This window comes from Dendrobates tinctorius, unplaced genomic scaffold, assembly GCF_039654945.1.
Source record: "Dendrobates tinctorius isolate UK_male_01 unplaced genomic scaffold, ASM3965494v1 ptg000018l, whole genome shotgun sequence".
NCBI lineage: Eukaryota > Metazoa > Chordata > Amphibia > Anura > Dendrobatidae > Dendrobates > Dendrobates tinctorius.
The window spans coordinates 12,282,632-12,306,570 of NW_027361686.1; the positions used below are offsets into that span (position 1 = coordinate 12,282,632).

General features: G+C 45.0%; 1 protein-coding gene across 1 annotated transcript in view; it reads right to left on the reverse strand.

Moving 5' to 3' along the window:
- Positions 1 to 4,935: 4,935 nt before the first annotated feature.
- LOC141082587 (NXPE family member 1-like) overlaps positions 4,936 to 23,939 on the reverse strand; it is a 42,002-nt gene continuing 22,998 nt past the window's right edge. The window contains exon 2 of the mRNA XM_073566569.1: positions 4,936 to 5,549. Within this exon, the coding sequence (XP_073422670.1) occupies positions 5,011 to 5,549 (539 nt within the window). The 3' untranslated portion in view covers positions 4,936 to 5,010. The remainder of the gene's footprint in view (positions 5,550 to 23,939) is intronic.

Sequence of the window (23,939 nt, forward strand, 5' to 3'; positions counted from 1 at the left end):
CTTTTCTTCAGCAGGGACAGGGAAGATGGTTAAAATTGATGGGAAGATGGATGGAGCCAAATACAGCACCATTTTTGAAGAAAACCTGTTTGGAGTGCAAAAGACCTGAGACTGGGACGGAGATTTGTCTTCCAACAATACAATGATCCCAAATATAAAGCAAAATCTACAATGGAATGGTGGACAAATAAACGTATCCAGGTGTTAGAAGGGCCAAGTCAAAGTCCAGACCTGAATCCAATCGAGAATCTGTGGAAAGAGCTGAAAACTGCTGTTCACAAATAATCTCCATCAAACCTCACTGAGCTCGAGCTGTTTGCCAAGGAAGAATGGGCAAGAATTTCAGTCTCTCGATGTACAAAACTGATAAAGACATACCCCAAGCGACTTGCAACTGTAATCGCTGCAAAAGGTGGTGCAACAAAGTATTAAGTTAAAGGGGCCGAATAATATTGCACGCCCCACTATTCAGTTTTTGAATTTCCACAAAAATTTAAAATAACCAATAAATTTCGTTCAACTTCACAACCGTGTCCCACTTGTTGTTGATTCATCACCAAAAATTTACATTTGGTATCTTTATGTTTGAAGCATGATATGCGGGAAAAGGCTGAAAAGTTCCAGGGGGCCGAATACTTTCGCAAGGCACTGTATGCCGTCCTCTGACTTTTTGTCTCACACTGGACCTGTCTGTCTGTTGTTTCTTAATAGAGCAGCTTAATTATATTTATCCACGCTACTATGACGTACTGGGTCTGTCTTGAACTTTAACAGGATTGTTTCAGTGGTAAGGCATATGCCACTTCATATATTATTTTTGCTTTATTATGCATTTTTATTTGTTATATTTTTTTGTCTTTATCTTTCAATTTTTTTACTTTTCATTTTTTCCCTCTCTTCTTTTGAAATACCTCAACAAGTAATTGAATCTGAGCATCTCCATACCTCCTCTTTTTCTTTTTTCTCCTTTTTTTCCCCAGTTTTTTTTCCTTTTATCCTGATCTCTGGTGTCAATTCTATGGTTATTATGATCTCCTTCCTTTTTTTAGATAAACTAAATGACAATATAATAGCTGTGTATGAGTATCTCTTCAACAACCCATGTATTGGTTGTTCCATTCTCATTAATATATCCTTCCATATCGTTTTGTATGACATCTTTTTGCTGTTCCAATAGGGATGTTATTAGACATCTTTAATTCGTCTATACAATTATGATATTATGTGCAATTATGATATTTTTGTATTTGCTATTGTTGTAATTGCTATATAATCTGATGTACATAAGATTCAATCATATATAACCTGTCATTCTATGCAGCTCTGGTCGGTTTTGACTATACTGGTTTAATATAGATCAATTTTGAAACCAGTTGTGTATTATGTCATATGTTATATTTTCAATGGATGTTTAGAATTTTTTTATTTTTATTTTTTCTTTCTGTTGTATTACATTCAGTCTGAAGAAGGTCCATAATACGAAACTTTACACACATATTGAATGTACACCGTGTGGATTACTAAGCTGTGAATAAAAATAATCTTCTATTTTTCTGCATTGAAGGTTTTGCAATGCCTGGCAGCCAGCGTTCTCTCAGAACTTGACTTCAGTGCTGCTGCTGGTGTCCTGACAGATAAACACATTCAGCTATCCGCTCAAAATGTAGAATGTCTAACTTTCATTAAATTGAACAAGTCACGGATTTTCGGTGACTTTTGCACCCCAGTTGCAGATTGAACAGACTAGGCAATGGTGTCATTTTTAGTGTCATCTATTGATCTTGCGTTATTGCAGTTTGTGCCATCCTTGTGGTGTCTTCTGTGCTTGCTACTGCTGATGATGTTACAAACATTTTTTTGAAATGTGGAGACTCCAAGTTGGGTTTCCATCAGGTGGGTTGCCCGTGTAAGTAGGACTCCCAAACAGCAAGGCGTGCACTTACTTTCAGTCAACTACCTGTGTTAATTTTCCTAGATTTTTCAACCAATATTACTGTATGAAACTGATGTTTGTGCCATCTGGGTGTGGGTGGAATATAAAATAAATTGAAGTGTTGCATGAGGTCTCCTAGCTAAGAAGGCTTACACCGCTCCATAAACTACCAGGTCCTCATTGAGACTTCAATTCTTTGCTGTAAATGCTGGGCCAGACTCTGATACCTCATGCACAGCCCATGGCTGACTGCTGCTGAACCATTTGCAAATATCTACTGTGGGTCAATTGATGCCACTTTTCATGGTGTCTGCCCCTAATTTTATCCATGTGGGAAACTTTTAGTCACCCTTTGTTAGGCGTCGGGTTCCTGTCACTGCACAGCAGGAATCCCAAGTCTCGCCTTTGACGGTCTCCCATTCCTCTCCGGATGCAGAAGAGGCTGCTCAGCAGACTCGTCGATCCCGGCGCTCTGCTCAGACCAGCACTGTGGGTTGATTGCGCCGCCACCTCTGGTCCAGCTATAGCAATGCATGCTGGTCAGCAGTGAGCTACTCCAGGGACTAAGTCCTCCTTTGGTCCACTGAGCATGCCCTTGGGACCATCTCTCATTGGAGATCGGAGGTCACATGCTCAGGTCCTTCTCCAGCTCAGATTGGACCATCAGGAAGGTCCCGGAAGGACGCTGCTCTAAAAGGTTTGCATGGCCGCTCGGCCATGCGCTAGTATAGACAGTTGTTATAACTTGTGTGTGTGATGATGGATGCATGGATCTGGTGAATGACTTATTATGAAACCCCTTCCTTTTGATACGCATGTTGTAGGGTTATCTTAGTTTAAGTCAGCGCCTTGTAGTGGCTAAGCCTTTTGCCACTGTGCTTCCTAGTTACTGCACCTCTCTCAGCACCATATTGCGCAATCCAGCCCAAGGCACCTAGGGGCTGCATCTGCCAGCGCGGCACCGTGCACAGGTCTAGCGCTGTCCTCTTTAGTCTGGGTGGTTAGTGGCTTCCACCAGAGTGGTGCAGTGCACACTAGTGCGGTACTTCTTTGTTTCTCTCTTGCTGTCTCCGCTGCAGTGGCGCCGAGCATGAATGGGCTAGAGGGACTCTAACCCTGTGTCCATGGGGTGGAGTCTTGTGTCTGTATACTAGCGCTCATCCGGCTGAACCCTGTGAGTTTAACAGGTTTCGGCATTTACATTGTGCGGCACCGCAGTTCTGTGTATCAACAGAACTCGCTCCTGTACACACCAGGTGACGCTAACCAGCGTGTGTTCATTTATTATTTGCCGTATAGTCTCCGTCATTACTGAGCAGCAGGTTTCCATCTCTACACGGTGGACCCCGGGCTGCGAACTCACCATTTACCACCTTTATTATTTGGTGTGATCCGCCAGCCCAGAACACCGTTAAGGTGTTGTTTATACGTTGGGTTTTGCCTCCCATTGAATTTAATGGGATTTCAGTATGTCAAACCGTTCGGTGAACAGTGGTCCCGTTCGTCAATTCCAAACCAAACAATGAAAGGTTCCCTCATCTCTAATAGAGAGTATTGAGCACTCCTGGAAGATTCACACCTCTGTCCAAAATTTAATCCGACGGATGGGGTACCGTCTGTCGAAGATGTTTTGGGTCCCGAGAAACAGAATTCATGAAGATCGCATTATCACTGAAATCCATTAGAGGCATGAGGAATAAGAAGAATAAGCAGCGTGGTGAGAGTTTGTAGATCTCTCTTAGACATGGGAGTACTGTTAGGAATACCTGCAATGGATGCAATTGTCCTCCGGTTTCCAGACTGCTCTGCCAGACTATCCACGCTGGGGGAGGAGCTTGCACGCACTTGGGTGGTGTGAATACACATGGTGATGCCTCATGTGTGTAAGTGGTGTGCAATGTGGGAACACGGGATGCCATATTTCCTATTGACTTTGCATGTGACACTGTATCTCCTGATTGCCAGGCAATGCAGGGTGCTGCTTTTCCTGGTGTTAGCCATTGATGGGAATTTGTGCAAACTGCTGCTCAGATGAGCAACGAGTGGCTCCATGGACATGACTGGGAGGAATGAATCACCTGTTTGCTATCCTTGGATTTGGGCTGGCTGTGTAAGGTCTGCTTCTAATCCAGTGTAGTGTTGTTTATTCAGTTCCTTTTGCTTAGTGATATGGTGAGTGCTTCCTAGTTGAGCTCTAGTTGCTTCTCAGTAGTTACTAATGGTCATTATTAGTTCTTTATTAGTTCTTGTCCCGGGTTTCCCTTTGTTTTTCATTTGGGTTTTTTGCTAGCTTTGGATTTACTCTTGTACCTGACTCCACATTGTCCGCATCACCAGATGCCAGCTATCCAGTGACAGCAGTATATTTAGTGATATCATGTAAAGATAACACTAAATTGTGCGTCCCATAAGGATTCTATTCTGGACCTCTCCCATGGAACTTACCTAGTACACTTGCCCTTTCTGATATCGAAAAAATATCTTTGGAGTGTTTCAGGGAAGAGACATAGGGAGTGGCGTTCTATTGGAGTTTCTGACTGTTTATAGATATGGATTATTATAACAGTGATTTATTGTCTACATTTGAGATTGTGTATATGTGTATTTAATATTGTTGTGCACTGAGAGTGTCCTTTTAGGTGTTTTTATTGTTCATTATTAAACTTATATTTTCAGGGTTATATGTACACACAATGGTCTTCAAGGTGAAAACAGGCCTGGGACTAAAGGCGTTAAAGGAAACAATTACCGTATGTTTACACTGAACATACTATATATCCCAGTCAAAATGTTTTAAATGTTTATAGCCATTGCTAAGCTTTCAAATAATTTTTATTAACTTATGTTTAGCATGTTGGTAGAAAATATTAATTTATTAAAGAGTTCTACATTAAAGAAATTCCCACTGCATGTGTCAAATAAGCTGAAAAATAGTAAATATTGGCTATGATAACCATTTCTTGAATTACAGTATTTAGTATAGAGAATAGGTTATGTAGATTATGAGTTAATAACTAATTTATAGTTCTCTGTAAATTGTATACAATGCATAACATTTTTCACATATATTTTTTAAATTAGCTACATATATATGTCATAAGCATGTCCACCTCATTTCTTATAAAGGGCTCTTGTGGATGTATCTCATTTGTATTAAATGCTGTAGTCATGTCCCAGCCATTAACAAACCCAACATTGAGATCTTTGAAGATTATTTCCATTACGAAGTAGTGAACATATGCATGGAAGTCAGACATTCCTTCATACTCAGTTTCCATCTCACTTGTGTTCTCAGTCTTAATGATAACTTTTGTTTCTGGGCTTCTATGGAAGAGACGTTCTATAGCACGACGAATGTTGAGGAGTCTTCGGATGTAGAGATGAGCAGGGAATAATCTGAAATGTACTCCAATGTTTAGTGCAATCACAGTATGCTCGTTGCCTCCAATAAGGTCGATTTCACGTGGGATAGAGCGCTCTTCTCCGAGAGATGCAAATTCCAAGAACACAAATGGCCTTCCATGTCTTTTCCAAATAACTTGTATATTTCGTTTTATGTCCACACCTAAATGCTTCTGTGCCCACCCTTTTTCATAGACGTTCATAAGAGAAAGTGCTGTAAAAAAAAACATCCTTATTACTAAATAAAATATAAACACGTTAATAAAAATATATTTCTTTGCAGTTTGCTGTCATGAAAACTGCTAAATAGTGATGAGCAAACATGCTCAGTGATACACGAATATCACTCGAGTATCTAGGATAAGCTGCATTTCCAAATGAAGAAAGCATGATGTGTCTTTTATCACGACTTTTGGATATGGGACGGACCCCGACTCCATCTTAAAACAACCATAACTACAGTAAACATAGACACTGGAATAAATACACAAAACACAATATTTTGGTTGTCAAAATGGCCACAGCTTTATTTAAATCACAGGATTAAAACAATCACAGTAGGAGTCAGGTGAAGTGCTAGTACATTGGGATTCACAAGTACTGTGATATCCCCAGCTGTCTGACATACAGCACCAGGACAGACAGCCAAAAAGGGGCGGCACACACGCAATTCAAGCAGGGCCAGTAAACTTTCAGGGCACCAATGACCCTATTATCCTCACTCCTATGCTTAACCACTGTGCCCGCCCCTAATTAACGTTACCATTACAATGTCCTTGAGGCTGGCCACCAAAGCCGAGCCTGATCACCACCATGAGGATTTACATCCTCTATTAGTTAAAATGACTCCAACTTAACTTGTCTGCAACTTCCACCTGACTCCTAAACCGCAAAGCTGTGATGGGTTATAAATTCCAAGTCATATTTGACAAATAGGGTCATGGGATGCATTAGAAGAGGTCTGGGGACACGAGATGAAAACATAATTCTCCCTCTGTACAAATCACTCGTCAGACCACACTTGGAGTATTGTGTGCAATTTTGGACGCCGGTGCTCAAGAAAGACATTACTGAACTTGAAAGGGTTCAAAGGCGGGCTACTAAAATGATAAATGGAGTTGGTTCACTACAATACCCAGAAAGGTTATCAAAATTAGGTCTATTTACTCTAGAAAAGAGAAGACTTAGGGGAGACTTAATATATATGTACAAGTATATCAGAGGGCAATACAGAGATCTCTCCAATGAACTGTTTGTACCAAGGACTGTGACAAGAACAAGGGGGCATTCTCTTCGTTTGGAGGAAAGACAATTTCTGCACCAGCATAGAAGAGGGTTCTTCACGGTAAGAGCAGTGAGACTCTGGAATTCTCTTCCTGAGGAAGTGGTGATGGCCAACTCACTGAATGAATTTAAGAAAGGAATGGATGCTTTTGTGGTGCCCCTGAGGCTCAGTCGCCACAGAGGTACTGCACCTTCTCCTAAGGTGTGGTGCCTCACCATTCAGGTAAGTTGGGGGCTCCTGACCACACTCCAACACTCACACCCGACACAATAGAGTAGTTCAGCACAACCACATTGCGGCTCCTTGCTTAGAGAGAAGCAGAGCACCTTTGGTGGTTCCCTGCTTGGAACACTAGACGTGCTGGGAGGTGGGTGGAGTTCAGAATATATATATGAGTGGGAAGGTTTTGGATGACAGGTCAGTCTGACAGGAGGTCAGAAAGGAAGGAAGCTACTCTGGAGGAGTGGGGATCCCTGGAAGAAGGGATGGAGGAAGGAGTGCTGCAGCTGCATCAGTGACCTGAGCCAGCTGGCACGAGAAAGGAAAGGAAAGAAAGAGAAGGACGTTGACCTGAAGCCTGAGCTTCCATAGAAGGGAAAGGACAAGTACGGAATGTAGGAGTAAAAGGGAACACAGAGGACGTGGGTTAGAGGAACAACCCTGCCTAGAAGTTCTAAGCGCAAGGCTGGGGCCCGGTCCCCGAGGTTGTACGAACGCTAATGGTTCTGCAGCAGACACCGGTGGAGTAGTGGGCTGTAAATGCACTACTCCCATCTAAGACTTGAGGGCACAACAGCAATACGGATAGAGAGCCGGCACTTAGGAGTAGAGAGTCCCCGAAGCAGGCTACAGCTGTCTGCCGTGCAAGTAGAGTTCTTGGGAACATCTGTCAGGAGAAACTCCAGAGTACCACGGTACTGGAGATCTTCACACTTAAGGTCGCTATAGAGGAGACGTTCAGGAATGGCACATAGGTTGGCGGAGTGTGGAAGGGAGCTTTCCATCTTGCCTGGAGGTTGACTGAGTCCCTGACCCGGAGGACACGGCACGGAAGCGGGCACCACAGACTGTGAGTAAAGCTTTGGAACTTCATGCCCTGGTGTCCTCCATTACTTCCTGCGTCCATCTGCCTGACACTGCTACATCCCCTGCGCCAGACACTACATCACCTAAGTGTCTCCACTTCTCCACTGCCCTGGGACAACAGCCCTGCCTGTGGAGAGCTATACCATCATTGCTGCACCACACCATCTGTCCCGGAGGATCTGCATGCAGCGTCGGCTTAACACCTCCCTTGCCGAACACCACAGGTGGCGTCACGAACTATTACATTTAACATCCACATCTTCCTATTACTTGGGTGCCCAGGGCCACGGTCCGGGTCACCGCCACAGTGACACATCCCACTGATACCTGCCCGGTACCGAGTACCCCACAGCCCTGGGAGGGCAACCCATTTTTCTTGTGAGTAACAGTATAGAAGGTTACAAATAACAGAATATTATAGGTAGATGGTTGACCCAGCTTAGGGGAAGGAATTATTTTCCCTATGGAGAAAATTGGCTTCTACTCTGTGGGTTTTTTGCCTTCCCCAGGATCAACAATGCAGAATAGCTGCACTAAAAATAGGCTGAACTAGATGGACATAAGGTCTTCCTTCAGCCTTCAAAACTATGTTACTATGTTACTATGTTACTTTTAGCCATATTTTTTTATTTACAAATCACTGTTGTAAACTTATAAACTAGAAGTCCCTGCAAAAGCATTAAGGGGACTAAGCTCAGCAAACCCTGTGGAGGAAACCTTTAGGGAATCATGGCTCAAGGATTGCCGTTCCCTTGGGCTTAGAGGTTAATGCTAATGTTAACATTTTATAGCCATGATAAAATTGGACTTGGCACAGGATATACAATGGTTAATTCAACAAATACAATAAAAAACTCATCATTATACGAGCAATAAATAAATAAAACATTTTAGCACAGTGATTATAACAGGGTGGGAGGGCGGATGATGTTTCTTCCAGTTCATTTGGTGAGAGAACGAGGGAGAAAGATAGAGTTACCTCCTCCGTATAAGTCCCACACTCCTCACATGAACACACCAAGCACAGGCATACTGTGCTCCTTTGTCTTAAAAGGAATGTCACTTTTGCTTAAAATCTACATGATTATGCAAACAAAGCTGCAGGATTTAAAGGTCCACCTCTCCCAAAGTCATGTTCGCCTCCGCTTAGTGCTCCAGTGGTTTCTGTTGCACTATGCTTCCATGGCTAACCAGTCCTCAATAATGCCCATTTGTTGGTTCTTCATCAAAAGAGCTTGAACTGCACATCTTGAATCCCAGTTTACTTTGAAATGAAGTCATTGCTAATGCAAAATAGCTACCTTGTGTCTTGTTCCTCAATCTTGCCATGATGTATGACCTGTGACATGAAATGGTCTTTCACAATCTCAGCCAGAGTTTGGCTGTTAATCACCCAGTTTTAAGCCTCCTGCACAGTTTGTTTAAATTTATGGATGTGTTTCAACCTATATATGGTGCCTAAGGCATATTATTTCTCCTTGTAGAGTATTATAAGCCAGTGTAAGGATGTTTATAGTTCAAATGCTTTTCTGGTCATTTAAATATGAAAATATCCTCTTCAGAAAGGAAGAGTAGTAGAACTCTATTGCTACCTATAGGAGTTAGCAATCCTAAAAGTCAATATCAACTTTTTAATGAGACTTGCCATATGACTTAAGATAACACGCCAAATCATGCATATGTTTCAAGGTTTTCTCCCCTCATCACTGCAAAGCAGGATGTCTAATATTGCTAGATGAGAGACTTCTGATAGGGGATCTAAAGGAGAAAGTTTCTCCTTGTGGAAAGCCGTCATAAGGAGTCGTAGAGGCCATGTAATTTTCATCGCTAAAGGGTCGATATTGACTTTTAACACCTCAACGACTTATAACATACTATTTCCATAAGAAACCGTCCAACACATAGTGGCAGGATGCAAAATGCAAGCAGGAACAGCGTATACCGAACGCCACAACCAAGTAGCGGCAATTGTATACAGGAACATCGGCACAGCATATGGGCTAAAAAGTCCTCCTAAGTCCAGGTGGGAGACCCCAGAAAAAGGGGTGGAGAATGAAAGGGCTAAAATACTGTGGGACGTCAAGATCCAGACGGATAAGCAGGTGTTGGCTAACCAACCGGACCTTGTGATATTAGACAAGGATCAGAAGACAGCAATGATAATAGATGTGGCAGTGCCAAGTGACAGCAACATCAGAAAGAAGGAATATGAGAAGCTTGAGAAATACCAGGGCCTCAAAGGAGAACTGGAGAAGATGTGGAAGGTGAAGGCAACAGTGATTACAAGTGTGATAGGAACACTTGGAGCAGTGGCCCCTAAGTTGGAAGAATGGCTACCACAGATCCCAGGAGCAACATCTGAACCCTGTCCAGAAAAGCACAATGCTGAGAATAACTAAGATCCTACACAGAACCCTCAAACTCCTAGGCCTCTGGTAGAGGACCCGAGAATGGGAAAGGACAACAAAGACCACCCCCCAGTGGGGGTGAGAAGAGAGTATGTGTGTGTATATATATATATATATATATATATACACACACAGGGTGGGCCATTTATATGGTTACACCTAAATAAAATGGGAATGGTTGGTGATATGAACTTCCTGTTTGTGGCACATTAGTATATGGGAGGGGGGAAACTTTTCAAGAAGGGTGGTGACCATGGCGGCCATTTTGAAGTTGGCCATTTGGATCCAACTTTATTTTTTCCAATTGGAAGAGGGTCATGTGACACAACAAACTTATTGAAAATTTCACAATAAAAACAGTGGCGTGCTTGGTTTTATCTTAGCTTTATTCTTTCATGAGTTATTTACAAGTTTATGACCACTTATAAAATCTGCAAGAACTGCCAAAAATTAAAAGGAAGAGGTATTCTGATACCTCCTGTATTAGACATAAAGGAGGGCCTCATACACATTCTGTTAAAATCATTAGGTAGAGGGACTCCTAGACTCTTAAATCCTATGCTTTAAGTGCAAGGGCCACCAAAAATTGTAAGGAAGGACTGCAATACACCCTGAAAGACATGTAGAGGAGGACCTCAGAATTTTTTTTCCCATTATTAATGATGGGACTCCTAAACTGGTAAAGCTTGTGCACTGAGCGCAAGGGCTGACAAGCATTTAACCCTGGGGGGAATTCATTTATGTAAGAGAATTATAGAGGTAGGACTCATACATATCCTGTAAACATTATGAAAAACAACATACACACCCTGGAAAAATTTAAGAGAAAAGGGCTGCCTGATGACTCTCTAAAAATTATTAGCGAGGGTCACCTTTTTACCCTCTTACAAATATGAGCGAGGGCTGCATAATGACCCTCTAAAAGTTATAAGCTTCTGCAGCAGGCCACGACCTTGGACTACGTGTACACCATCAGCAGCACGTCCACTTCACTGTCCCTTACCGCAAAAAGGACTTTTATTTTTAGGTTGCAGCAGTATACCTATAGTTAAGGCAATAAACCTTTCCTACAGTGGGAAAAATAGGTATTTGATATACCGTCGATTTTGCAAGTTTTCCCATCTACAAAGAATGAAAAGGTATGTAATTTTTATTATAGGTACACTTCAACTGAGGGAGACAGAATCTTTTAAAAAAAGCCAGAAAATCATCTGGTATGATATTTAGATAATTAATTAGCATTTTATTGCATGAAATAAGTACTGTATTTGATACAATAGAAAAACAGAACTTGCACACTGCAGCAAGGATTTTGTTCCACTCCTACATTCAGCTCTTCTCCAGATCTTTCAGGTTGTGGGGCTGTCGCTACGCAACATTGAGTTTCAGCCTTGTAATGACCAGGCCAAACGTTCCCTGCTATCCACCCCCACACGATGTCCGCAGCCGAAGGAATTATGACACACACTGGTCTTGGGGATAACAGTTGCTTTTACTTCAGCAGGAATGGGAATTATAACTTGGAACAAATAAGGAACAGTCTCTCATGGGCAGTCCACGACAATTACAGTTCACTTAGATACTGAGATGTGATTGGGGTCTGAAGCTTTAAGAGCACTGGCAGCGTCTTTTGGTATTTTACAGAAGGAGGCAGACACAGCAATTAGAGGTTATAGACCTGTACTTGGGGTTGGCTCCACAGTGTGTCACAGCACATGCACAAGTACTTATAGGTTAATGTGAAAACTGTGGTGAATCCAATCAGAAATACTTTATAAATGGTGAATCCTGTCAGAAATATTTAGATGTGGTGAATCCTGTCAGAAATACTTTAGATGTGGTGAATCCTGTCAGAAATACTTTAGAATGATTTCTGTACAGATTAGAGGGAACTCAGGCTTTTAGGTCTGCAGGAGATCTTGAGGTAAAAACATCCTCCATGTGTGTTCAGCTCTCCCTGAAGGCATCCCTCAGACCAAAGAACATTCTAGACTTGCTTGGAAAACAGCTTCTCCTATTGACCATGTGACTAGGAGCTGGCCAATTGGAGACCGAATTCACATCTCAGATACTTACAAAACAATAATTCAGTCATTGTACACTTTTACCATTAGATGGCAACAGAACACAGCAAATGAGAAATGCATTGCATCTAAAATGGAGGTGACTAGTAATGGAGAATTATACCTCACAAATAATGTAGAGGACCAGTTAGAAAGTGATCAGTAGTGTACAGAAGCTACTCACAATTCAGTATTACTTAACCCCTTCATGACCTTTGATGCCACATAGGAGTCATGAAAAGTCGTGCCAAAACGACCCATGATGCCTATGTGGCGTCATGACTTTAAAGCCCCCCTGCCGGTCGGGTGACCGGGGTCACTGAAAGGTCACCCGACCGCACACAGAAGACACCTTAGAGTTAACCCTAGGGGGTGTGGCTTAGCCCCCACATGCATACGATCGCTCTGATTGGCTGTTAAAAATGAAACTGCCAATCAGAGCGATTGTAAAATTTCATAAATGAAATTTGATGAAATATTACAAATCCAGGCATGGCCAACGCTGAAATAGCATCGGGCATGGCTGGAGACACTGAACCAACCCCCCCAACTGACTGACAGCGCCGATTGGCCGCCGCCACCATCTGACGGCGCCAATCGGCATCCGCTGTCAAAATCTGCCCTCCGATCACCCCCTCTCACCCTCCATGAGGCTTCCGAACTGCCTCTGGCCGTCCCGGTGTCCTGCCGTCCCGGATCATGGGCACCGCCATCTTGAAAAATGGCGGGCGCATGTGCAGTGCGCCCGCCGGGGATCTGCGACGCTGCAGATTCATTCATTTATTTTGATCACTGTCACAGTGATCAAAATAAATAAAAAAGTAAATCACCACCCCCTTATCACCCCTATAGGTAGGGACGTATAATAAAATAAAGAAAATATTTTTATTTTTATTTTTCCATCAGGGTTAGGGTTGCGGGCTAGGGTTAGGGCTAGGGCTTGGGTTAGGGCTAGGGTTAGGGCTAGGGTTAAGTCTAGGTTTAGAATTAGGGTTAGGGTTGGAATTAGGGTTAGGGCTAGGGTTAGAATTAGGGTTAGGGTTGGAATTAGGGTTAGTGTTGGAATTACGGTTAGGGCCGGAATTAGGGTTAGGGCTGGAATTAGGGATAGGGCTGGAATTAGCGTTGGGATTAGGGTTAAGGTTGTAAATAGGATTGGGATTAGGGTTAGGGGTGGTTTGGGGTTGAGATTACGGTTAGGCTTGTGGTTAAAGTTAGAGTTGGGATTAGGGTTAGGGGTGTGTTTGGGTTAGGGTTGGGGTTAGGGTTATGATTAGGGTTGGGATTAGGGTTAGGGGTGTGTTGGGGTTAGTGTTGGAGATAGAATTGAGGGGTTTCCACTGTTTAGGCACATTAGGGGGCCTCCAAACGCGACATGGCGCCACCATTGATTCCAGCCAATTTTGTGTTCAAAAAGTTAATCAGTGCTCCCTCCAATTCGAGCCCCGATGTGCGCCCAAACAGTGGTTTACCCCCACATATGGGGTATCAGCGTACTCAGGAAAAATTGCACAACAACTTTGGGGTCTAATTTCTCTTGGTACCCTTGGGAAAATAAAAAATTGGGGGTTAAATAATTATTTTTGTGGAAAAAAAATATTTTTTATTTTCACGGCTCTGCGTTTTAAACTTCTGTGAAGCACTTGAGGTTTCAAAGTTCTCACCTCACATCTAGATCTAGATTAGTTCCTTGGGTGGTCTAGTTTCCAAAATGGGGTCACTTGTGGGGGGTTTCCACTGTTTAGGTACATCAGGGGCTCTGTAAACGTAACATGACTCCTGCAGACCATTCCATCAAGTCGGCATTTCAGAATGTCAGTATTTCCCTTCTGAGCCCAACGTGTGCCCAAACAGTGGTCCCCCCCACATATGGGGTACCAGCGTACTCAGGACAAACTGGACAACAACTTTTGGGGTCCAAATTTATCCTGTTACCCTTGTAAAAATAAAAAATAGTCGGCTAAAAATCATTTTTTGAGGAAATTTTTTTTTTTTTATTTTCATGGCTCTGCTTTATAAACTTCTGTGAAGCACTTGGGGGTTCAAAGTGCTCACCACACATCTAGATTAGTTCCTTGGGTGGTCTAGTTTCCAAAATGGGGTCACTTGTGGGGGAGCTCCAGTGTTTAGGCACACAGGGGCTCTCCAAACGCGACATAGTGTCCGCTAACGATTGGAGCTAATTTTTCAATCAAAAAGTCAAATGGTGCTCCTTCCCTTCCGGGCCCTGCCGTGCACCCAAACAGTGGTTTATGACCACATATGAGGTATTGGTGTGCTCAAACAAAACTGCCCAACAAAATTTAGGATCGATTTTATCCTGTTGCCCATGTGAAAATGAAAAAACTGAGGCTAAATAAAATTTATGCGAAAAAAAAGTACTTTTTTTTTACAGATAAATTTGGGAAGCATCTGGGGGTTCAAAGTGCTCACTATGCATCTAGATAAGTTCCTTGGGGGGTCTAGCTTCCAAAATGGGATCACTTGTGGGGGAGCTCCAATGTTTACGCGCACAGTGGCTCTCCAAGCGCGACATGGCAACCGCTAAATATTCAAGCATATTTTCCATTCAAAATGTCAAATAGCGCTCCTTCCTTTCTGAGCCCTGCCGTGCGCCCAAACAGTGGTTTATGACCACATATGAGTAGAGTTGAGCGACTTTTGTTTTTTTAGGGTCGCGTTTCGTTTCGTGAAACCCGACTTTTCCAAAAGTCGGGTCGAGCAAGATCGTCCGATTATAGGGAAAAGTCGGGGTGGTCCCGAAACACGAAACCCAATGTAAGTCAATGGGGAATAAAAGTCGGCAGTGAGAGGAGGACAGGAAACACACCAACAGTGCCCATTTGAATGCCAAAAGCATCAATTCTTCTTACTTAAGCTTGTCAACCTTAATTAACTTCATAATACAAGTAACGCACTGAAAAATGGGGGTTATTTGGCTACAGTTGTGGGGGGGAGGGCTGGCTCCAAGTTTTCATGTGCCCTGGGCGAAAGAGCGCCCCTTTAACACATACCACAACTCATCATGCTCCGATACGGCAGAGAAATAGCGGTATAGTACAATGAAAAATACTTCGCTTTTTACAGCTCATGACAAGGCCCATCTATTTCTCCATACAGAATCATTGGTCCCATATAATGTTTGAAACAGTATATGATGAGCTCCACATAATGCTACAGTATATGTTGGTCCCCATGAATGAAGCTCCACTGTCTTATGGGCCCAAATAATGCTCCAAACATAATGGGCCCCATTTCTAATGCTCTAGTGTATAATGGGCCCTGTAAATGCTGCTCCAGTGTCTGATGTTCACCTTTGGAATGTTCCAGTGTATGGTGGGCCCCATCTATCATTCTCCAGAGTATAGTGCTCCCCAAAAATTGCTGTCCCAACATTGAAAACAATCAAATAAGTCTCCTCGCTAGGGAATCCCTGTACTAGTCTGGACTCCTCGTCGTTCCCATCTTCCATCTCACTGCACAGTATTTCAACCTTGCAAGTGCTGTGATCCTGAGCAAGCAGGGGGGGCCCACTCGTTGGCGACGGCACTGGCACAGGGCCCCTGATAGTACGGTGGTGTGTCTGATGGCGGGTGGGCTGAACCTGCACTTTCATCTGCAGCTTCCTCTTTGTCACCGTGTAAGATGGAACTGTATATGGGAAGGGTAACCTGAGTTTCATCAGGGTCAGATTCAGGGCGTGTAGCATGCGAGGGGAATGTAGTGGTCTGGGTCAATGTACCAGCAGATTCATCGAGCAGTGGCTGGGCATCAGTGCACTTGTGTCGCCCCCAGGAGTACGGTCGCCACAGTGGCATTACCTTCCTCCTAGGGAGTGTGATGTCATGCTTGGGAGCAACGAAGGATCTCTCTAGCAGGTTAACTGATTAGGCGGCGTTATTCCCATGAGTCATGACCCTCCAAACAGCGTTCATGAAGGCAAAGTGTTTGTTTTACGTGGGCAGTATGGTTGCAAAGCTGAACCTTAAAGGAATGTCCAGAAGGGCACCACCAGGAGTGGAGCCTACGGTTTAATTCGACTCCACTTGGGAAACCTCAACCATGCAAGCTACTTAACAGATGCACACATTGCAAGCTTAATTCCGTTAACGAACGAGACTCTGTCATGCCCCGCGGTCCGAGTCCGGCTTACTAGAGGGACACGTGAGGCTCTGGCACATGAGATTGGCCAATAACTGGTGTGTCATGCCCTTACATGTCCGTGGCTGCATGTGCGCTACACTGAAAAGGCCAGCGTTTGTCGCTTACAGGTGCAGATAACCCGCTGAACAACGTTAGTGATGGGGATCTGTGATTACAATTATTACCCGCGAACGATGATTTCCTAGTAAGTGCAGGTCAACCGCAGTTCCGGAATTAGGCCTAACCGTCATTCCTGAAAAAATGAAAAACTTACGTGTGCAAACCACAGGTGCTATAGCTTGCTTAACAGCTCGCCAGCCGTTCTCAGGCCCAGTATGGATTACACGTGATTGCACAAAGGTGAGAAAGGGTACCGTATCCCCGGATAACATGTATGGATAGCATAGTGTACACATTCAAAAGATATGTCTATACATCAGGAGGCAGGCTCAGACGGTGTTAGGCCCAGTATGGATTGCACGTGATTGCACAAAGGTGAGAAAGGGTTCCGTATCCCCAGATAACATGTATGGATAGCGTACACATTCAAAATATATGTCTATACATCAGGAGGCAGGCTCAGACGGTGTCAGGCCCAGTATGGATTGCACGTGATTGCACAAAGGTGAGAAAGGGTTCCGTATCCCCAGATAACATGTATGGATAGCGTACACATTCAAAATATATGTCTATACATCAGGAGGCAGGCTCAGATGGTGTTAGGCCCAGTATGGATTGCACGTGATTGCACAAAGGTGAGAAAGGGTACCGTATCCCCAGATAACATGTATGGATAGCGTACACATTCAAAATATATGTCTATACATCAGGAGGCAGGCTCAGATGGTGTCAGGCCCAGTATGGATTGCACGTGATTGCACAAAGGTGAGAAAGGGTTCCATATCCCCAGATAACATGTATGGATAGCGTACACATTCAAAATATATGTCTATACATCAGGAGGCAGGCTCAGACGGTGTCAGGCCCAGTATGGATTGCACATGATTGCACAAAGGTGAGAAAGGGTTCCGTATCCCCAGATAACATGTATGGATAGCGTACACATTCAAAATATATGTCTATACATCAGGAGGCAGGCTCAGACGGTGTTAGGTCCAGTATGGATTGCACGTGATTGCACAAAGGTGAGAAAGGGTACCGTATCCCCAGATAACATGTATAGATAGCATACACATTCAAAATATATGTCTATACATCAGGAGGCAGGCTCAGACGGTGTCAGGCCCAGTATGGATTGCACGTGATTGCACAAAGGTGAGAAAGGGTTCCGTATCCCCAGATAACATGTATGGATAGCGTACACATTCAAAATATATGTCTATACATCAGGAGGCAGGCTCAGACGGTGTCAGGCCCAGTATGGATTGCACGTGATTGCACAAAGGTGAGAAAGGGTACCGTATCCCCAGATAACGTGTATGGATAGCGTACACATTCAAAATATATGTCTATACATCAGGAGGCAGGCTCAGACGGTGTTAGGCCCAGTTTGGATTTGACGGCTCAGACTACACAGCGGAGGAGCAGGGAGAGGTAAAGACTGCAAATGCTGGGGCCCTGCCCAAGCAAGGGGGCCCACTCGTGGGCTTCGGTACTGGCACTGGGCCCCTCATAGTACGGCGGTGTGTCTGACGGCGGGTGTGCACCACCACCGTCAGAGGCACTTGATTGCACTATGAGGGACCCTGTGCCAGTGCCCGCGCCCAAGAGTCGGCCTACCCACCTGTCCAGGGCAACGGCACTCGCACGGTGTTGTGCGCTAGGTGGTGACCCCGGCCATGGGGGGGAGGCAGCACAGTTAGGGAGTTTTAGAAAGTGGCATATGTTGATGTTGGACATTCAGCTGATGCAAAAGGTGAAATAGGTCAAGTCCCAGGAAGAGGTGGACCAAAGCAAGCCATTTTTCTGTCACCCTATGTGTCATCAGGGGAAGGTGGGACAAAATCCTTGGAAACCCATGCGTGGTTCATTTTAATGAAGGTTAGATCATCCACATTTTGGGTTGACAGACGGGTCCTTTTTTCTGTCAGGATTGATCCAGCTGCACTGAAGACTCTTTCCGATAGCACACTTGCAGCTGGGCAAGCGAGCTCCTGTAAGGCATATTGTGCCAATTCAGGCCAGGTGTCCAGTTTAGCGGCCCAATAGTCAAAGGGGAATGACCTGTGTGGGAGAACATCGATATGGGAGGAAAAGTAGTTTGTAACCATAGTTGACAACTGCTGTCTCCTGTCACTTTCCATCGATGCAGTATTACCAGTTGTGTGAGCGGTACTTGAAAAATCAGTCCACAACATTGTCATGAAACCCCTGTCTCCAACGCAACTTCTGCTGTGTGCACCACGAACACCTCTGCCAAGCTGACCCCGGCCCGTACGGCTCGTGTGAGAACCATCACCGCTGCTGTGTGCTGGGAATGCCTCAAGCAACCGATTTACCAGAGTTGCTTCTTTATTAGCCAATATTAGGTCAAGGTTCTCCTGTGGCATGATGTTTTGTAATTTGCCTTTATAGCGTGGATCCAGGATGCTGGCCAACCAGTAGTCGTCATCGTTCATCATTTTGGCAATGCGGGGGTCCCTTTTTAGGATCTGCAAGGCATAATCTGACATGTGGGCCAATGTTCCCGGTGTCAATGATGCACTGCGAGTGCTGGTTAGAGGAGCACTTTCTGGCAAATCTACATCTCTCCAGTCACGCACAAACCCTGTACCAGACCTTGCCACGCCAACATTTTCACTTGCCCCACGAGATGCATCCTCCTCCCCTAAGTAATCATCCCCATCATCCTCCTCCTCCTCCTCCTCTTCTTCCTCCACCTCGTCCAGGAGAGGTCCCTGAGCAGACAATGGCTGAATGTCATCAAGGATTCCCTCCTCCTCTTCCTCCTCATCAACATTGGCTGCAGAAGCCTGCTCCTTAAGGTGCGTCAAAGTTTGCATGAGCAGACGCATAAGTGGGATGCTCATGCTTAGGATGGCGTCGTCTGCACTTACCAGCCGTGTGCATTCCTCAAAACACTGAAGGACTTTACAGAGGTCTTTCAGCTTCGATCACTGCACACCGGTCAACTCCATGTCTGCTCTCAAAGTACCTGGCCGTGTATCCTCCCACAAATGCATTATGGCCTGCCTCTGCTCGCACAGCCGCTCCACCATGTGCAGGGTGGAGTTCCACCTTGTTGCAATGTCGATAATGAGGCGGTGGTTGGGAAGGTGGAGCAATCGCTGCAGCTTCTGCATACGAACGGAGTGTACAGGCGACCGGCGGATGTGCGCGCACAGTTTTCGAACCTTCTGGAGCAGGCCTGTTAACTCTGGATAATTATTGAGGAACCACTGCACCACCAGGTTCAAGGTGTGAGCCAAGCAAGGTATGTGCCTGAGTTTTGAAAGGGCTATGGCAGCCACAAAATTACGGCCGTTATCGCTGACTACCTTGCCTGCCTCAAGATGTAGACTGCCCAGCCATGACTCAGTTTGTTGCTGAAAGTCGTCGGCCAGTACCTAAGCGGTGTGTCTGTCGCCCAAACACATCACCTGCAACACAGCCTGCTGACGCTTTCCACTAGCTGCTCGATAGGGGGACACCTCGTGTGCAACAGTGGCAGCTGCAGATGGAGTGCTCGTACGACTGCGCTCTGTGGACGAGCTTTCGCTTCTGGAGGAGGAGGAGGAGGAGGGTCGAACGCCTACAGCCAACTGTTTCCTATACCGTGGGCTAGGCAGCACTGTCCCACCACCGCTGTCTCCTGTGGACCCTGCATCCACCACATTAACCCAGTGCGCAGTGATGGACACGTAACGGCCCTGGCCATGCCGACTGGACCATGCATCAGTTGTGAGGTGCACCTTTCCGCTCACTGACTGCTTGAGTGCAAGGACAATGCGGTCTTTCACATGATGGTGGAGGGCTGGGATGGCTTTGCGAGAGAAGAAGTGGCGACTGGGTAGGTCATAGCGTGGTACTGCATAGGCCATGAGTTCGCGGAAAGCTGTGCTTTCCACCAACCGAAAGGGAATCATCTCAAACGAGATTAGTTTGGCAATGTGGGCGTTCAAACCCAGTGTACGCGGATGAGAGACAGAGTACTTTATTGACCTACTCATAGTGTCTGGGAGGGTGAGCTGGACTTGAGAGCTGCATATGGTGGAAGTAGCGGTGGACAGGGCGGACTGAGAGAGGGTTGATGATGGTGATGGAGTTGGTGTTCTTTCTGATGGCCTAGAATCAGTCTTTCGTTGATATAACAGTGGGATTCCCTGACTGCTGTGGCCTTGCAATGACACCTCAACATTTGCTGCTGTGCTAACCGGTGGGCTTACAGTAGGGGAAACAATGTAGCGTTGCTGACTACCTTCATTGTGATCAGTTGCACATGAGGTTTGGTGTTGTGTCCACGCTTGCAAGTGCATGCTGGTTAAATGTCTAAGCATGCAACCGGTATTCAAATTTTTCAGATTTTTCCCTCGGCTAAAGGTCTTTGCGCACTTCTTACAGATAACCTTGGCCTGATCATTAGGATTTTGTTCAAAAAAGTGCCACACTGCACTCTTTCTACTATGGAAGACATTTTGCGTCCTTGCACGCTGTGCTATTTTGACCGTCTGGCCAAGCAGTCCAGCAACTTTTTGGCTTTTTGTAACCCGTTTTTGGACTGCTCCGTGCCTGCCAGATAACAGCTGTTGTGATGTCGATGCCTGCTGCGGATGCTCCTCCTCCTCTTCAAAGCTATTGGCAGCGGCACCCTCTTCCCCAATGGATGCCAATCTGGGTCAACAACTGGGTCATCCATCACCTCCTCTTCAATGTCATGTGCACCTTCCTCTGTGTCTCCGTGTACGGTGGTATAGTATGCGGGAAGGGGCACCTGAGTTTCATCAGGGTCAGAATCTGGCTCAGTACACTGTCGTGCTCTGAGTGAATGTACCAGCAGAATCATCTATCAGTGGCTGTGCATCAGTGCACTCCATGTCAGATTCATCTTGGCCTGGGTAATTCACCATTTCACTTGATAACCCAGGCATTGTATGTGAAAACAGCTCCATGGAGTAATCTGTTGTGTGGCCTGCCGCATCCTTCAATTTTGGTTGGGGTGAAGGACACTGTAATAATTATAGGGGATAACTCAGGAGACTTTGTGCGTGGAACAAGATGACTACAGGACACAGCTTTATAAGTGGTAAAGTCTATATTAACACACGGTGATACAACAGATGCAGAAAGAAACTCAAGTCCACAACACTTGGAGAAAATATAAGAAGCAGCTTAGCAGTCTATAGGAAACTTCAGAGAAAAATGCAATCAAGCAGAAAGTCTATGAAGCACAGTTATTCTTGAGGATACTTGGCATGAATAAATCCTTGTCAGTCCAGACACAGATAGGCAAGCTTAAAAGGCAGTTCAAATCTTATCTTAGCTTGACCAGGGAGGCCTGGAAAATAGTCTCAGGCTCTTGCAGAGCAGCAACAGCTTACATGTCCAGCAAATGCAGATGGAAGTGAAACACGAGCAGCAGAGGAAGAAGAGTTCTGGAAACTGGAGTATGCAGCAGGAACTCAGAGCAGAGCAGCAGGATCACCACACAGGTTCACAGGAGCCGGTATATAGCCAGGGAGCAATCAGAGGTCAGGAGCTGGATGCAAGGCAGAATACTCAAGCACAGACTGAAGGCTGGGGTGGAGTTTTATAGCAGGAGGACACAATGCACATGAGACCAAGGACACCATCTTGGAAAAGGGCAGTAATGCAAAAAGGTAAAAATGTTCAGAGTCCTGACAGACACAAAGAAAGGTGTGGTTCATGACCATGAGCCTCCAAAGACGACTCAGTGCTTTTATTTTTTACAAGTTCAGAAGAGGAGGCGATAGAGCTGGAGGCCGAGTCAGCATTGTAGGCCAAAACTTGTTCCTGATGCTCCGGCTTTAAAAGCGGTTTACCTACTCCCAGAAAAGGGAGCCTTCGAGGCATTGTGGACCCAGACGATGACGCAGGCTTAACACCTCCTGCATTAGGTGTTATTTTGCTTTTGCCACTACCAGCAGATCCAACACCAACACCATCATTAACAGCTGGCAACGCCCACCCACTAACACGGCCTCTTACACCACACTTCCTCATTTTTTTGAAAAATGTACCCACAATTCCATCAACGATAAGGAACTGTAAAACAAGGTACAAGGTGTATATAGGACAGGGGAGAATTTAATTCTCCTACCACTTCTGGACACTGATGTATTGTGTCAGGCCAGTGTATATCACACCGCTGTATGACAGGCTGAATTTGGCTGGTGTGTAAAATGTGATATATGACAGGAGAAATGGAATGTCCTTACACACTTCTGGACACTGATGTATTGTGTGAGGCCCAATATATATCACACCGCTGTATGACAGACTGAATTAGGCTGGTGTGAAAAATGTGACAAAGGACGGCAGAAATGGATTGTCCTTACACACTTCTGGACACCGATGTATTGTGTGAGGCCCAATGTATATCACACCACTGTATGACAGGCTGAATTTGGCTGGTGTGTAAAATGTGACATAGGATGGCAGAAATGGATTGTCCTTACACACTTCTGGACACTGATGTATTGTGTCAGGCCAGTGTATATCACACCGCTGTATGACAGGATGAATTTGGCAGGTGTGAAAAATGTTATATAGGATAGGGCAGGATTGGAATCTCCTTAGAGTGTAGGTCTGTAAGAACGGAACAACTCCTCGACTTATCCTTACAGAGTCACACCCTTAGCTTCACTGTGGCCGTGATAACAGCCGTTACACGGTACTGAGAGAGCAGCGTGCACGTACACCGCTGTCCGGTGTATGTTAAATTGTCAAGCTCCGTGTTTTTTTTAGTATACGGACTGACACACACTGTCTCTCTATAGTTTTGAATGTAATCAAACAGCAAATAGACTAGACTGTTTGAAAAACAGACAAAACTATAAGGTGGAGGTCTGTAAGAACGGAACAACTCCTCGACTTATCCTTACAGAGTCACACCCTTAGCTTCACTGTGGCCATGATAACAGCCGTTACACGGTACTGAGAGAGCAGCGTACACCGCTGTACGGTGTGAAAAAATGCACTCTCAGTATCTCACTAGGACAAAAAAAAAAGGATTGCTTTTAAAAAAGCAGTTTGCAAAGCAGTGTGAAACCAGCAATGCAGCTATCAGGTAGCCTTATAAGGCAGCCTAACAACCAACAGAGCTGATCCACCAAAATATAGCCTCCCCTTGCACTGCACAGTGACTGGTGTGTTGAACAGGCAAAATCGCTAGCAGCAGCAGCTGATTTTTTTCTTCTTCCCTGCCTAACGCTCTCCCTACTGAATCTGCAGCAGCAGCATCTCTCCCTATACTGAGATCAGCAGAAGTAAGATGGCGGTCGGCGTGCACGCCCTTTTATACCCCCTGTGACGCCCCCCAAAGCAAGCCAATCACTTGCATGCCCTTTTCAAAGATGGTGGGGACCGATGCCTATGTCATCACGTTGCCCACAGTGTCCGTTCTTTCTCATTGGCTGAAAAAGGGCGCTGAAGCATGTTTTGAAACGCGACTTTGGCGCTAAAGTCGCCGTCCTCGTGAG